Source organism: Cetorhinus maximus, chromosome 16, assembly GCF_964194155.1.
Source record: "Cetorhinus maximus chromosome 16, sCetMax3.hap1.1, whole genome shotgun sequence".
NCBI classification, from domain to species: Eukaryota; Metazoa; Chordata; class Chondrichthyes; order Lamniformes; family Cetorhinidae; genus Cetorhinus; species Cetorhinus maximus.
The window spans coordinates 41,721,226-41,736,909 of record NC_135894.1 but is presented as its reverse complement, the minus strand read 5'-3'; the positions used below and the strand labels follow the sequence as shown (position 1 = coordinate 41,736,909).

At 37.5% G+C, this 15,684-nt stretch overlaps 1 protein-coding gene across 9 annotated transcripts in view; it reads right to left on the bottom strand.

Annotated features, from left to right (window-relative positions):
* Nucleotides 1-15,684, bottom strand: part of bcor (BCL6 corepressor) — a 283,987-nt gene that overhangs the window by 48,112 nt on the left and 220,191 nt on the right. For 8 of the 9 annotated variants that reach the window (XM_078559753.1, XM_078559744.1, XM_078559745.1 and 5 more), the window contains 2 exons: nucleotides 6,549-6,676; nucleotides 3,167-3,260 (listed from right to left, as the gene is read on the bottom strand). In XM_078559753.1, coding sequence (XP_078415879.1) covers nucleotides 3,167-3,260; nucleotides 6,549-6,676 — 222 coding nt within the window. The remainder of the gene's footprint in view (nucleotides 1-3,166; nucleotides 3,261-6,548; nucleotides 6,677-15,684) is intronic. The other variant, XM_078559746.1, reaches the window with a different exon arrangement.

Below are 15,684 nucleotides of genomic sequence, written 5' to 3'. Positions count from 1 at the left end.
TCATAATTAAACAGAGAAATCCAGAAGTTGCTGTCAATGATTCTACATTTCACCACAGGGTTGTTGAAGTTCCCCCAGACTGCAATAAATTAGAAATCACTGAATTGATGAAAACTTGCCCTTTTATCCTATTAGTCTCACTGTAAAAACCCTTGAAAAAGCAATAGGATAGACAATAAATGTTAGCTTTGCCAGCAATATGCACATTACATGAACAAATAAAAAAAGTATTCTAAGCAGTCTCAAATTTCCCTAACATTTTTAAAATATATTTTTTTAAAGTTTGATATTTCAGCTTCTAACTTAATCCCACAAGAGCCAATCATTTATTTTGCTCTCTTTAAATTTTTCAATTCGAAAGTAAAAAAATTCAGTGCATTTTACTTCTCAGTTTGCTGTTTGAGAGAGTAATATGACTGGCTGTTTATCCTGCTTGATGTTGCTGGACACCCGGAGATCCCTTTGACTCAAACTGATGTTGGGAAAGAGGAAATCCACACTACTGATTCACAAATGTTGTTCAGAAAAGGAAACCTATCATCCTGATTTGGTATGGTTCACATGGGCCACTGTGTTTGTGGTGGTTCTTTGAAAGATCTAACCCATTTGTCTCACTCAGCTGCCCATTCCTCCTGAAAGTAATTTTTCCTGAAGTATTTATCCAATTCCCTTCAGAAAATTATTAAATCTGCTTCCACTATTCTTTCAGGCAGTGCATGTCTGATCATTGCAACTCGTTGCAGTAAAAAAAAATCCATATCTTGCCTTTGGTTCTTTTGCCATTGCTTTAAATCTGTGGCCTCTTGTTACCAACCCTTGTGCCACTAGAAATTGTCTATCCATATTTACTCTATCCAAAACCCTTCACGACTTTGAACACCTCTGTTAAATCTTCCCTTACCCTTATCTGCTCCAAAGAGAACATCTCTAGCTTCTCTAGTCTCTCCATATAGCCCAAGTCCCACACCCTGGTTCCATTCTGGTAAATCTTCTTTGAACCCTCTCTAAGGTCTTGACATCCTCCTGAAATTTGGTGTCCAGAACTGGACAAAATACTCCAGCAGGGGCCAAATCAGCGCTTTAGAAAAGTTTTGCATAACTTCCTTGCTTTTTCTCTATTTTGCCTCTTTATAAAATCATGGATCCTGTATGTTTTAAGGGCCTTCTCAACTTGCCTTGCCATCTTTAAAAATTTGTGTATGCACAGCCCAAGACCCCTCTGTTCCTGTACCATTCTTCCTACCAAAATGCATTATCTCACACTTCTCTGTATTAAATTACATCTGCCATGTGTCTGCCCATTTTTCCAGACTATCAATGACCTCCTGAAGCCTCTTATTATCCTCTTAAGTGTTTATAACCTATCAGTTTTGTGTCATCTACAAACTTTATAAATTGTGCCCTGTATACCGAAGTCCAGGTCATTAATATATATCAAAAACACCAATAGTTCTAATACTAAACCATTGTGGACACCACTGTATACAAACAACTATTCACCACTAAAATAAAAGCAAGATATTGCGGATGCTGGAAATCAAATGAAAACAGAAAATGCTGGAAAAACTCAGCAAGTCTGGCAGCATCTGTGGCGAGACAAACAGAGTTAACATTTCGAGTCCATATGACTTCTTCAGAGCTCTGGAAAAGATGCTGCCAGATCTGCTGAGTTATTCCAGCATTTTCTGTTTTTATAACCATTCTACTGTCTGCTTCCTGTCTCTTAGCCAATTTCATATCCACACTGCCGACGCCCCTTTAATCCCAAGGGCTTCAATTTTGCTAACAAATCAATTATTTGGTACTTTATCAAATGCCTTTTCAAAGTCCATGTATGCAGCATCAGCTGCGCTATCTTCATTTGTGTGTGTCAGCTGACTTGAGAGTCAGATCAGTGTCAGGAGGACATTGGGAGATGAATCAGGATCAGTGATAATGCAGGAGCAGGTCAGGAATTTGGGCGGCAAATGGAGGTCAGATCCAGGCTTACCGGATGGGAGTGGTGGTGGGAAGCAGGGAAGATGAATTAACAAAGATGATGAGGATGGTTTACATGTGTATTTCCCCACAAACTACCATTTATGTGGCAGTGCAGTCTCTAAACTGTCCTGCTCATCCTCAGCATTTCTTGCCACTGATTTACAGTGACTAAATAATTAAACTTCCTTTAGCAGCCCATGCTGATGTATTCTATGTATTGCTCCACAAACTAGCTCCCAACAAAGCATTAGCTAGCAATTAACAAGCCAATATTTTTTTTTGTGGAAATGTGGCTCCTGAGAGAATCATAAGGCACTTAACACTAAACTACCATATAGCTAAAGCAAACTTACAAATCTTTGATTTGAGTAGTGAAGATTAAAAAACAAAAAGATTTGAAAAAGTCAGATGTTCCAGATATTAAAAGACTAACTGGTACCAAATCTTAACATTTGATTTTTGTTGTGGTCAGATAAACAGTTTGGTAAGTTTAAGAATGTAGCATTAAACATATAGAACTATATTCTAAGTACTTTAATAACTAATTTTATTTTTCATTTTTGATCCTATTGCATTGAAACAGTAATACCGCTTATTACTGCAATATTAGTGTCTCATGCAGTTTTCCCAACTTGTTCTGGTGTGTGTAGTTGTTTACATTACAACAACTTTGTGCACACTTCAAGAAGTAGTAATCAAATAGTTGAGCTTGAAAATATATTTTAATCTTCATGGAAACGTGTAGTCGTCAAGAAAAACAATACGTAACTTCAATTTATGAATTTGTTCCAGTAAATTTAAACTTTGAAACTACTGCTTAACACACTATTTTGTCTCATTTTAACAGAGGCATTAACCTATTAAGTAAATAAGTTAACTCTTCCAATAAAGTAGCAGAGAGAGAATGTGTGATACAAGTGCATTAAACATTTGTATGATGACATTGTTCAGTCATTTCTAGGAATAAACCTTTCAAAATGCTGATCACATGCTGCCTATAAGCAAAAATGAACACTAGTGTTCTGTAAATCTCAATTAGAATGGAACTAAACAACTAATTCATTGTTTAAATTATTCATTCAGATTTGATTACAATAACCTTGTTATTACACGGGGGTTTATACAGGAAAATGCAATGAGAATAAGATTGTGTTCTCGATCAGGAAGTGGATAAGTAATAGCTTACCACACCCAAGTTGTGGGTCATGTGATTGTCTTCCCTGATCGCAAACCGCTTCATGTTTTTCTGTGTTTCACCATCGCTTACAGAGACTTTCCTGCTGTGAAACAAACTCAAAGTTAATAGTCTTTTATATCTTGTTCTATGCATTACCTGTTGAATTGAATATTACATTTCATAACTGTTGGTTACTTTTAAAATAAAGAAGGTCTGACATAATTATTACGACTTTTCCAAGTGAATCTTAACCTGCACGCACACTATCTAAGTTCATTGAAAAAAATCACATAATCAAATAATCTTAGGATTCCAATAGCACTTTTCCCCTTCACTAGATATTTCTCCAATGGGGTATAGAGCATGTTTCACCCTTCCTACAGTGTTTGAATACTTATAAGGTTTTCCACATTATTTTGAAAAAGTTCAATCTTTTTATACAAACAGGATATGACAGGCAATCATTCTATGAGGGGAAAACCATCTGGGACACTGTGCCTTTAAAATAACCTAAACCCTTAGGGGTCAGACCAACTTCCCCTTTCTACTTTACTAAGGAAATTTCCTCAGGGGCTCTCCTAATTGGCCGCTGCAACTTCAGCATAGACCATTGTAAGCCCCATTTTTTGTGGTTTCTGCACTTGATCTGGGTCATACTCTCAGTTCATTTTTTCTGCAGGAAGCAGATTTGAGGCAAGTAACAGCAAGAAAATAAGATGGTAACAGAAAAGAGAAGTAACAGGGAGGTCATAAAGAGCAACAAAAGGGTAGGTTTAGTGAAAGCTTGGTACATGAAGGCTATATCTCAAAGAATAAGGTCATACCTGGGCTAATTAAACTAATAAGATTCCTCATATATTCAACTTCCAATTACAACATAAGTAAGTAGTACAAACATTGGTAGTTGAATTTTGAGGCCCAATCCCTTCAGGCCAACTACAAGCAAAACAACACAAAGGGTGGTTATCATTTTATTTTGCCAAGATAATAACACTTAGAAAAAGCATGCTTAAAAACCCAGATAACTGCTTTGAAGCACCTTCATGATGAACCTTCTATGTGCTGACACAAGAAATAGTTATTGCAAAAGCACAGTGATCCCTATCCTTTCTTGGTAAGTACTAGTAACTGGCACCTCACACCTCAGTGGACTGAAATAGTAATAGTGCCACCAGTGTTAAACTGTTTTTATTTAATGCTATAAATCTTCAAGAAAGAAGTCTTTCTGGATAGTAACAGTGATATGTACTATTGGAGTACTAGCTCCTCTAAGACAATACTTTCAACAGCCATGTGGTCAGCCACAAGCACTGAAGATTGTTGTATCAGATACGTTCATTAATTTGAGTCATCACTATGTATGATATCAATCGGATGGTTGACAATAAGGGCAAAGGTCCCAACATCCACATCTTCCTCAGCCAATTGGGTTAGTTAGAGTGGGGGTTGGTGGTGAGAGTAGGGGGCAGAGGAGGGGGGATGCTGACAAATAAGACACTTGTCCTAGATGATTTTTCTGGTGAGATTATGACAAATTTCCTATTGCACGTTGAAGTTGAACAAATGAGAAAGTGAAAAATTACAAGAATCAAAATAACCAAATGCATTAAAGTACATTTATTCATTCAAAACCTACATAAATATGGATGGTGGTGACAAAAATATTAATAGTAGTCCAGGAGCCACATGCTACATGTACTGCTCTCTAAATTGCTGCTGAAATACACTTCCTACAGCTCATGTTTGGATTCATTTTGCTTAGAGGCTGGGAAAGTCCTACCCTGTACAAGCAATTTTGGCACAAATGGAACAAAAACATATCACATACTAAAACATATGGTAAACTGTTTGCACTACAAGTGTAATTCTGTTTCATTTTCATATGCTTATTTTGCTTTAACACCATAAGAGCAATTTCCAGTAGACACCAAATAGTGGGCGAGGAATTTTAGACAAACCCATTAGCATTTGTCCACCAGTATGCCACAATGTAATTTCAGGGCTCAAGTAAACTAAACCATGTCAAACTAGTTCCGCAAATTACATGCTAGGTGATTATCATCATACATACTTGAACAAGCAAAATGTAAATCTTTTAGATTTACACACTTACAGATTGGAAAAAAAATTATGCTCGTCAAGTTAGAATCTCGTCATCTTAGCATATTGCCTGAACTTTTTGCACAATTGCAATGCACCATTGAGGAGTATTCCTCAATATCAGATAACAAATGTATTGTATGTAGATAAGCTAAATGTATAGAAACAAATTTCTCTAGATTCTTATCTGAAACTGTTTGCCTCCACATTCACAAGCAGTTATCACTTCTTGAAAATAAATAGGATAAATTTTATAAATTGATTCATTCAGGCTTGAAGAGGAAATTAACTATGTAATCCTACACAATAAGCCAAGATGTCTAAATATGAAGTTTAGTTAATATTCCTCAACTTCATGCAAAATCTAATCTGTGCATGTGTGTGAGATAGATTATAGCAATTGCTGTAGAATTCTGTGCTCATAACAAGAATTACACCCTCTTTGATAACAATGACTTGCCATAGGTGAATCCCCGCCTTATATGGCCCGGATTTTTCAGTCAACAGCAAAGTTATGGTGCTCATTGCTGACCTTGAAGAAAACTTCCCACAAATATCTAGCAAGTTCTGTGGCACAGATTTCACTTTTCCCAACATTCATTTCATCTTGCATCAGCTATGAGGATCTCTGGCATCCAACAACAGTGATTTCATCAAGCAGGCTAAGCAACCAATCACTGAAGAATTTTCAGGCAGCAAGCCAAGAAATAATAAGGTTTTATCAGTCACTTTTTATAATTTTACAGTCAATATAAGGATTGGGACATACATATGGGATTAAGGTAGAAGCTGAAATATCAAACATAAAAGAAAAATAATTAAAATCTATGGAATTTTTAGCATGAAATGCAGAAATTTGACATTCCACAAATAGGACATTACACAAATAGGATTAGTTTTTCAGGGCCAGAGAGGCTGCTCAGTCATAATTATGAAATGGGATGCTGTCAAAAACCAGGTTACACCTCATTTAACCAAGGTGCAACATTTTCAAGTGTTTTTACAGTAAGAATAATAGTGTAAAAAGTGGAAGTTCACGTCAAATCAGTGATTTCTAATTGATTTCTTTCTGTGAGGACTTCAACAGCACACCCTGCAGAGAAATACGGAATCACTGACAGAAACGTCTGGATATCTGTGTTTAACTGTGCATGTACAGACACCAGAAGGTGCTGTCAGTTTCATAGAGTGATCACGGCGTATACGAACAGATTCACCATCATTGCAACAGCAAAATCTGGGCCAAAAAGTAGTCTTACTTAGTATAATGCAAAAACGTAACTTGTCTTACCCATCTTCATTAATTCCACACATGCGGACCCTATCAGTACTCATCCAGCTGTGAAGGTTGCCATACAGGGGGGTTGCAGACAGCATGACGTCTTTTTGATTGATGCTTCCCTTCTCCACAATTTTATTCTTTAATAAAAAAGAACTTTATTAATATATTAATCTATATCAAATACCCTTATTACATGAATAATAGATGTACGATCTTAATTGTGATAAATCTATATACGTTTGGACAAGCATCGCATTATTATGTGATAACATGTTACATTTGTATTTCATTTACATTTCCAATTTCATACTGGAAAAGTTAAAGTTATAAGATATTAGTCAGTCAGGGTTAAACATTTTAGTATGTAATGGTCAAGGATAACTCATATCAGCAGACAGTTTGGAATTGAATGTATTCCATCCTTGTATCTTTAAAATATAAGAAAGAATAGATAATGTAGGTTATTGTACATTTAGAGTTACCAAAATGAAGCTGCTATACTGATGATCACAGTCCTCAGACCACATCATTAATATTACTGATTACAAACAGCAAGATTTTAACTTACGTATAGCAAATGATCATTAGTGATCCTTTGATCTACAAAAATCGGTGTCGCAGTTTATAATCAATACCACATTAAATTATTTTAAGTAGGATAAGACATTTATTCCAAAGTGGATGAGATGGCTTTCCCACAAGTCATTGTCAGTTGCAAATTCATTCAAAACAATTGTGTACTTATGTTCAGTGCCACATGTGTGGTCAATAACTGTCATACTTCCTCTCTGCAAAAGCAAAAGGAAGAAGCCTCTTGAACCAAAATTCCACAACAAGCGTACATGCTCATTTCAGATGTTTAACATATTTATTCTAATTTTATATTGTTAAATAACTCTTAACATATATTGAGTATAATGCTAATTTGGTGTGAAATTAGTATTTTGTTCACTGAAAACTTTATCAGGCATGATTTATGCAATATCCTTCATACATTTCAGCATCAGTTCTCTGCAATGTCTTATGCAATTTCCATCATAGGTCTGCCAGATTTTTGTTCAGTTTATACCAAGAACCAACATTTACCCACAGCCACCAGCATCACTTCAGAGCAATAAGAATGGAAAATCTGGTTGATTTTTATATTCCTTAATCTAAGGGCCCAGCATCAACTCCATTGTCACTTAGCCGAGCACTGTAAACTCAGCAAAAGCCTAGGATCCAAGTTGGAGCCTTCCTGTACCCCCAAGAATGCTCGACACGGCAGTTTCCCAAACAGGGTTTTATTTTTAATTCTCTTCTTCTGAGGTGGTGAATTTAAAGGTACATGCCCCACTTTCTTGGGTGTAATCAACCAACTCAGCACTATCAGGGATCAAACCTGGGATCTTCCTGTGAATATAGTTCAGTTCTACAAAATATATAGTGCTTTTACAATGGTGGCCTCTGTAGGAGTCTTTTTCCCAAACATGAATTGCAAAGAATTATAATCTAACATGAACATTCTTATACTTTGTAATTTCAGCTGACTTTTTAAATACTTTAAGAAAATTGAGTAACAGTATGATTATGTTGTATCTTCCTTATACATTATACTACTGATGATAGCTTCTCTCTCTTAGATTTGGGCTTGAAAACTCTTTCAAACCACTACCCATGATAATGTCACCAGTAAGGCAAATGATAAGACCTTATTCAAGATAAATTTTTACATTTACCACAAAATGCTTACCAAGGACAATAGTTTTGCAATAGAAGTCTCCAATACAAATGGCAATTTCCGAGCAGTTCAAGCAATAAGAAAATCATTTACTGCCACAAATCTCTTGAACTAGTTATCCAGTATTTCCTACTTAAAGGACCACCGTGCACATCACAATTTTTTTAACATATATTTACAGAACACTCAATCAACATTTTAAAGTTTGATTGAAATGTATCACTAAGATAAAAGTGATTTATCTTTTATCTTAAAATGATTATTTTCCCTCACCTGAAATGGTTTAGCAAACACTTCTTGTGCAAAAAAGACCCCATTAAAAATTTTAGTGAGTTTATAGAAAGGAAGTGAAGAAAATAAAAAACGATGCTGAAAATCTGAAATATATACAGAAAGTGCTGGAAATACTCAGCAGATCTAGCGGCATCTGTGGAGAGATAAACGGAGTTAACATTTTCTTCTGAACTGAAAATACAAAAATGTCAGTCACTCTTAATTCTTTGTAACACCATAAAAATGTCAAAAATAATTAATGATGACATGCTATTTAACATAATTTCTATTGCATCTCATGTCTCACAGGTATATTTCAAACAAATTCCCAAGCAACAAATTAGCTTAAATGAAGTCACTGTTTTTATGTAGGCCAATGACATTTTGTACTTGGCAAGATCCTACAAAAAACAATGCCACAAGTTAATCTATTTTTTGGTGTCAGGAAGGAATGATAGGAAGGACGTCAGGAAAATAGCCTGTTCCTCTTCCGATAGTGCTATGGAATCTTTAGCATCCATCTTAAGCATTAACACTGAACACTACTACCCAAATACTGTAGTGTCAGCCTAGATTTTGTGTCAAGTCCTGGAGTAGGGCTTGATCTCATTATCATCTATCTGTTGGAGAGAGGATAATACCAAATGGATGTTTCCAAAAATAATTAAAAGTTAACTTCGAAGATTCATAATTGTGGTCGACTAATAGTTGAACAAATTTATCAAGTGGATCGTTGAGCTATATGAACAATGGTGTCATTGGGAATAAAAATTTGGGTGTGTCCCAATTTATGGTAGATGGGTTGTGCTCTGACTGTCAAAGTTCTCCAATTTATCATTGTTCTAGAGTGTACTAAAAACTCCTGTTGCTCACAAGGTTGGGTGGGAATAAGTTAACTGGTGGCCACTCTGAGCTGCCAGGCATTCATTGTTTCCACACTAGCTCATTTCACTGTGTTATTGTGGTGAGCTGCCTCATTCTACATTGTAGCACTGCCCTACTCAATGCACTAAAATTGTTAATGGTACCCCCATATGGATGGATGGATGGGTAGTTGACTGGCAAGCAATTTTTACTATTGCTGACAGTTCCTCTATCACAGCAGCCCCATGACCCCTCTCACCAAGTTGATAGGCTTTAAATCATAAGAACAAAGCAACTGGTCATGAACATTGGCTGCATTTATTTCTATGGCTCCAGCAATACAGCTTTGCTCCTCCTGCAACTATGTCCAATTGATACTGAAAACAACCTTCTAATCAATTTGTTTAAAATTAGTATTTACTAAGGTTCAGATTTGAGTAGGTCTAGATTACTAGTTGATGGGCTGTGGTGGGCCACTCTGGTTAGATCTCTGCCATGTAGACCAGTAATATTCCCAGGTTGATCTTCAGTTAATTCATTTGCTGCAAATCCATGGTTCAGGAAGGAACATCAGCATTTCTAATTGTGAGCCAGCAGCTCCTGCTGAAATGCACACTAGGGACATTGGGTAAGGAAAAAATCGGCCTTGGTTGTGATGTTCCTGTGTGGGAAACGTTCACCATTAAGGTGAACAAATGAATGATGGTAGCTTGTGCAAGGTGCCAGAGGTGACCACTGTTTGACACTATATTCCAGAGAAGAAACTCTGGAGAGGAGAACAGGAAAGATATTTCAATCCAGCTTTTAAAAAATTCTCAATGATAGGACAGTAAATATGGAAAAAGCTGCCTCCATAGACACTAAGACCTAAGTGGTTTTCACCAGCACTGGCATCCTGTTGACAACATAAGCATTGGCAGAAAGGCTGCCAACTTTTATTGTGGCCTAACTCGTAGCCAGCCTGTGCAGAGCAGGCCAGCAGTCCAACTTCTCTTTCACTGGCCATTCTGGGCCATCTTCAGCCATTAGGAAATAACGGTCAGCAGAAATAAAATTGCAACTTGCAGCTTAAAAGCCATTTTTATGATGTTATTCTAGTACTCTGAAATCCACCCAAGGCATAAATAGAGGCTAGTTCCACAGCACCGAGAGCCCATGGCAGTATTATAGAACTACTTCAAGAAGTGCTGTAGGAACTGACAGGGAGGAGTCACTGAACTTGACAGTGTGAGGGAACTGAATTAACATTGATTTATAGTTATTAACCCAGTCTGCTTCAAAGACCTTGGCATTTTAACTGTGCATGTTAATTAAGCTCCTTCACACTGTCGGGCTAAGTATCTTCCCCTAGCTAGTGATCTCATCAGCACTCAATGTTTCAGTAAAAATTAAACTCAACAAATAGAAACAAATACAAGGATGCTGAAATAAAATTCTCTACAACAAGCGCATCCTCCTTAAAATGAATTTTTGCACAAAAACAAAGTAGGTGGTTAAAGAACAAGGAGCACTTGCACTAAATTCTAAGTAAACCACTCAGACTTAAAACTCTTCCCTTTTCACATGAAAATGGTCGCTGCTGGTCGCATGTGGAACAAATCACAAATAAATTTAAATCCAGGAAACAAAAACATATTATCGCAGCAGTACAGCATTTATTTGGAAACAGAATGCCTGTGAACTGACACATAAGTGACAGCTTACAACAGAAATCTTTGCATTTCCCTTCACAAAGTAAAATCCTGTTTAAGAAGGATTGCACACATAATGCCCACATTTTACAAAGCAAATATCTGCAGTACTATGAAAACTGCACAGCAAATGTAAAGCTTTCAAAAATACTAAGTGTGAATTTTTTGCTGCCCATTTTTATGCCAAGGTGGACTCCAGGAAATTAACTGGTTTTGTTATTTACACAATTAAATGCGTACAGAAAAACTTTGCTCCTTTCACTAAATAGGAAGAACCACACTTTATATGGTTCAACAACTCTGAACTACATATTGGAGTCTACATTTAACATTTTATGGACCAAAACAGGCACATCAATCATCATTTTAGCAACATGAGGCCAAACCTGTTCAGCATGGGATTTCGGACTACTGTTAAGTTGGTCAGGACCTTTTGTTTTAAAACGGCAGCCATGAGTGCTTGGCTCATTCAATGATAAAATGAGGCTTCATTGCTCATTTCAGACGTGGACCTTTACTAGTTCTAATTGGCTTTTCCAGGTCCCGAGCAGCCTAATTAGCAGTCCTTAAAAGGAGGCACTGGAGGTCACTCAAAAAAGACCCAAAAATTTGTCCAATCATATACAGCAGTAGTGTTCTGCTTGGCTCCACAAACACAAATCAACCCACTCCACCATCTCCATCCTAGACTTTTCTCTGGGCCTCAACATTGCCTGAAATTTCTAAGGCTCAACAGCTGAGATTTAATTTTTATTTGTTCATGGGATATGGGCATCACAGCATTTATTGCCCATTCCCAACTGCCCTTGGAGTGGTGGTGGTGAGCTGCTTTCTTGAAATACTGCAATTCTTGTGGTATAGGTACACAGACAGTGCTACTAAGTAGGTACTTCAAGGATTTTGAGCAAACAATGATGAAGGAACAGTGATATAGTTCCAAGTCAGGACGGTGTGTGACTTTGAAAGATCTTAGAAGTGGTGGTGTTCTCATGCATCTGCTGGCCTTGTTCTTCTACGTGGTAGAGGTTGTGGGTTTGGAAGCTGCTGTCAAAGGAATCTTGCTTAGTTGCTGCTGTGTATCTTGTAGATGGCACATACTGCTGCTACTGCGCTCTGGTGGTGGATGGGGTGTAAATCAAACCAGCTACTTTGTCCTGGATGGCGTCGTGCTTCCTGAACATCATTGAAGCTGGTCTCATCCAGGCAAGTGAGGAGTGCCAGGCCCTCTCCCTCCTGACAGTATATCTGGTGGATCTGTCCTGCTGGTGGGACAGGAAATACCCAGGGATGGTGTCTGAAGTTCCTGGGACATTGACTGAAATGTAGAATTCTAAGAGTGTAACTTATGTCAGGTTGTTTGCTTGACTAATCTATGGGACAGCTCTGCTGATTTTGGCACAAGTCCCCAGTGGTAGTGAGGACTTTGCAGGGTCAACTGGGCAGAGTGCACCTTAGCCTAGTGTCTAAGTCAATGCTGAGTGGCCCATCAGGTTTTACTCTTATTAGAAATTTTTCTAGCATTTAGATACAATCGAGAGACTTGCGAGGCCATTTCGGAGAGCAATTAAGAAGCATTAAGGACATTAAAGTGAATTAGATGGGTTTTAATGACAATCCTGTAATTTCATATTCATCATTACTGATGCTAGCTTTTTTTTCCAGATTTATTTAATTCACCGAATTTAAGCTCCCCAGCTGCTATGTGAAATTTGAAATCATGTCTCTGGATCATTTTTCCAGGCCGCTAGGTTACTAGACCAGTAATATAAACACTATGCTACTGAACCCTCTTATACTTGATACAGCGAAAGCTATGGGTCAACAACATCCCGGCTGTGGTGCTGAAGACTTGTGCTCCAGAACTAACCGTGCCTCAAACCATGCTGTTCCAGTACAGCTACAACACTGGCATCTACCTGACAAAGTGGAGAATTGTCCAGGTTTATCCTGTTCACGAAATACAGGACAAATTTAATCTAGTTCTTGACTGCCCTATTAATCTATTCCCAATCAGCAGCAAAGTAATCTAAAGGTACTATCAACAGTGCTGTGAAGAACACTTACTCAACAATACTCTGTTCACTGATTGTGTGCTCCACCACAACCACTCAGTTCCAGCCTTGGTACAAAAATGGACAAGAATTCTTATCCATTTGGCATCAGCAACTTGCCTCATTCATTCTGATGAGGTCAGTGGGCAAATTTACTTTGGTCCTTGGGTTTTAATTTTCATTGCAATCGTGCCTGCTTGGGGCACTAAAGAAAGTTAGCCCTCACGGTGTTTTATACCTAAATCCACCTTGCCCTGAAAAAATGTTGCAACAGCAATCCTAATCAAATCCCATTTGAGTTTTAGGCTAGGTGAAGAGTTTTATTCAGGTTTTAAAAAGTTGACAGATTGAAGCAAGGTTTGCAGCTGACTCTTGGTCAGGGTAATTAAAGTATATTTGCACATACATATAACAGGAACTCTGCTGTGCAGAAGGGATTTTAGAACAATATATGTGCCTCTTTTTAGATTCCCCTCAAGCAGATATTGTTAATTATACAGTGATTTAAAGAAGGACATTATCCGGTTTCAGTGCTGCATGATTAATATTGAGGACTGCTATTTGCAAGTAAAACAGCAGGCAGCAGCATCTTCCATCATAACTACGTAAATTGTAGCACTAGTCACTACAGTGAAGAAAATCTAATATTTAAGGCATTAGGCTCTGAGATTACAGCAATGCTGGGTTACTGGTACCTATCCAAACAAAAAATGGCCTTCCACATATGTGAAATATGTTAGACCAGTAGGCTATCAATGAGCTAGAGCAGTGCTGATCACTACAACATCATTTTGTGTTGCTGCGCTGAGGTACATCTACCTAGCAGCAGTATGCTTCAACACTCTGCTGAATTATTTTGCTTCATATTTTACTATGGTTTTTATGAAACACATTTCCTTTCTTTCACTTTAGTTATTAATATTTGTCATGAAATCCATTGATCTGTGTGCCACTGGGTGCTAAAGTAGAAGTCTGTGGAGATTGTAACATTTAAGGTACAGGATGTTCCCATGCTTGTTACATTGGTTCCTGCCTAGCAACAAGCAGGGGACCCTCTGGGAGTGTTTTGATAGGTCCCCAGGGTCAGTGAACAACTTTTCCTGAGGTAGTCAGTTTTGGGGAATCAGCCAGATGTGTCACAGGCACAGGGACAGAAACAGGTCCCAGTTAAGTTAAAGAAAGAGCTATGGGGAGCAGACTTTAAGTAAAGAGGGCCATTGGGGCAAAAGTATTCCTTTGCAGCACTGATGTTCTGCCTGGCACAGCCATAGATCTTAAAGTGTGCTTGTAAACTAGTGTTTGAGTGTACTTGGAATCCAGAGAGAAGGAATCTCGGTAGGCAAGATTGAATCCCTGTGAGGTGGGCCATTGATAAAGCCGTCAGAGTGGGAGCTACTTTGAGAGAATTCCAAGGCAGGATCTTCAAAGGTGGAGATTGGAAACCCTAGTGAGAAAAATGATGCTTTAACGAGATTGTTTGAGTTGGTGTTTATTGACGGCTTGGTGAGTTCTTGAGAAATCCATGGACTCCGTCTTGGTCGCATCTGTCATTTTACTCTGTAGTGTGGTGTGTTTGACCACAGTTCATCTGTTAATTCATGTGTATCTCATACTTACTCTGAATGTTGGAGTATAAGATACATATTGTAAATTGTTATATCTTTCTGAACTTGTATAATAAAGTTTGTTTTTGTTTGTTTCAAACCTGTGGAATCTTGTGGCTTTATCCCAAAAGCAGGTGTCTTGAATCTCAACCTTTATCTACTTTAAACAAAATGTTATTGGCCTCTAACCAGATCTCCCCCAGGGGTCTGGCCAAGGATCATAACATATTTTTAATGTATTTGCTAAACATATCCACATGACAGGTATTTACAATGTTGATATTCAGTTAGGAGTACCATAATATATATTGAAAATTTTAATTAAACATTTAAAGATCATTGAACTTTATATAGCAAATCCCTGATATAAAGGGGGCATTTAATAGAACCAACACACATCCCCAGAGAACAATGAAGAGATACTCAAAGGAAAAGTTAACCAGAGAGGTAATCATGTACATTGTCATAATGGTTCGATCAAGAAAGACACTGGCAAAAGATTTGGAGCTGTGAATGCTTTCAGATAGAATTTAGTCCATGGAATGTGGCAGATTTATAGGGCAGTAGTTTACAAAGTGGATTACCAACAGTTTAAAAAATGGGTTAGAGGAAAAGACTACACAAAATAGAAAAACCATATACGGCAGATTAAAGGAAAATAGATGTTAGAAGTATTTTTAGAGCTTAAACCTATTGCAGTGGAGGCTGGAAAACTCAATGTGAAAGTTTTAAAATTCTAGAATAGAGCTGGTTCACAATATTGAGAAGTAAGAGCAAGAAAGTCACATTCATTTCAGATTCTACTCCATGATTACTAATGCATGTTGAACTTTATCTTTTGTAACATCTGGTAGGAACACTGCGCTGAGTGTTCAGTTGTTAATTTAGCACCCAATGGAACATAATTTTGACTTTGGGTGCTGGTGTGAAAACAGCAATATT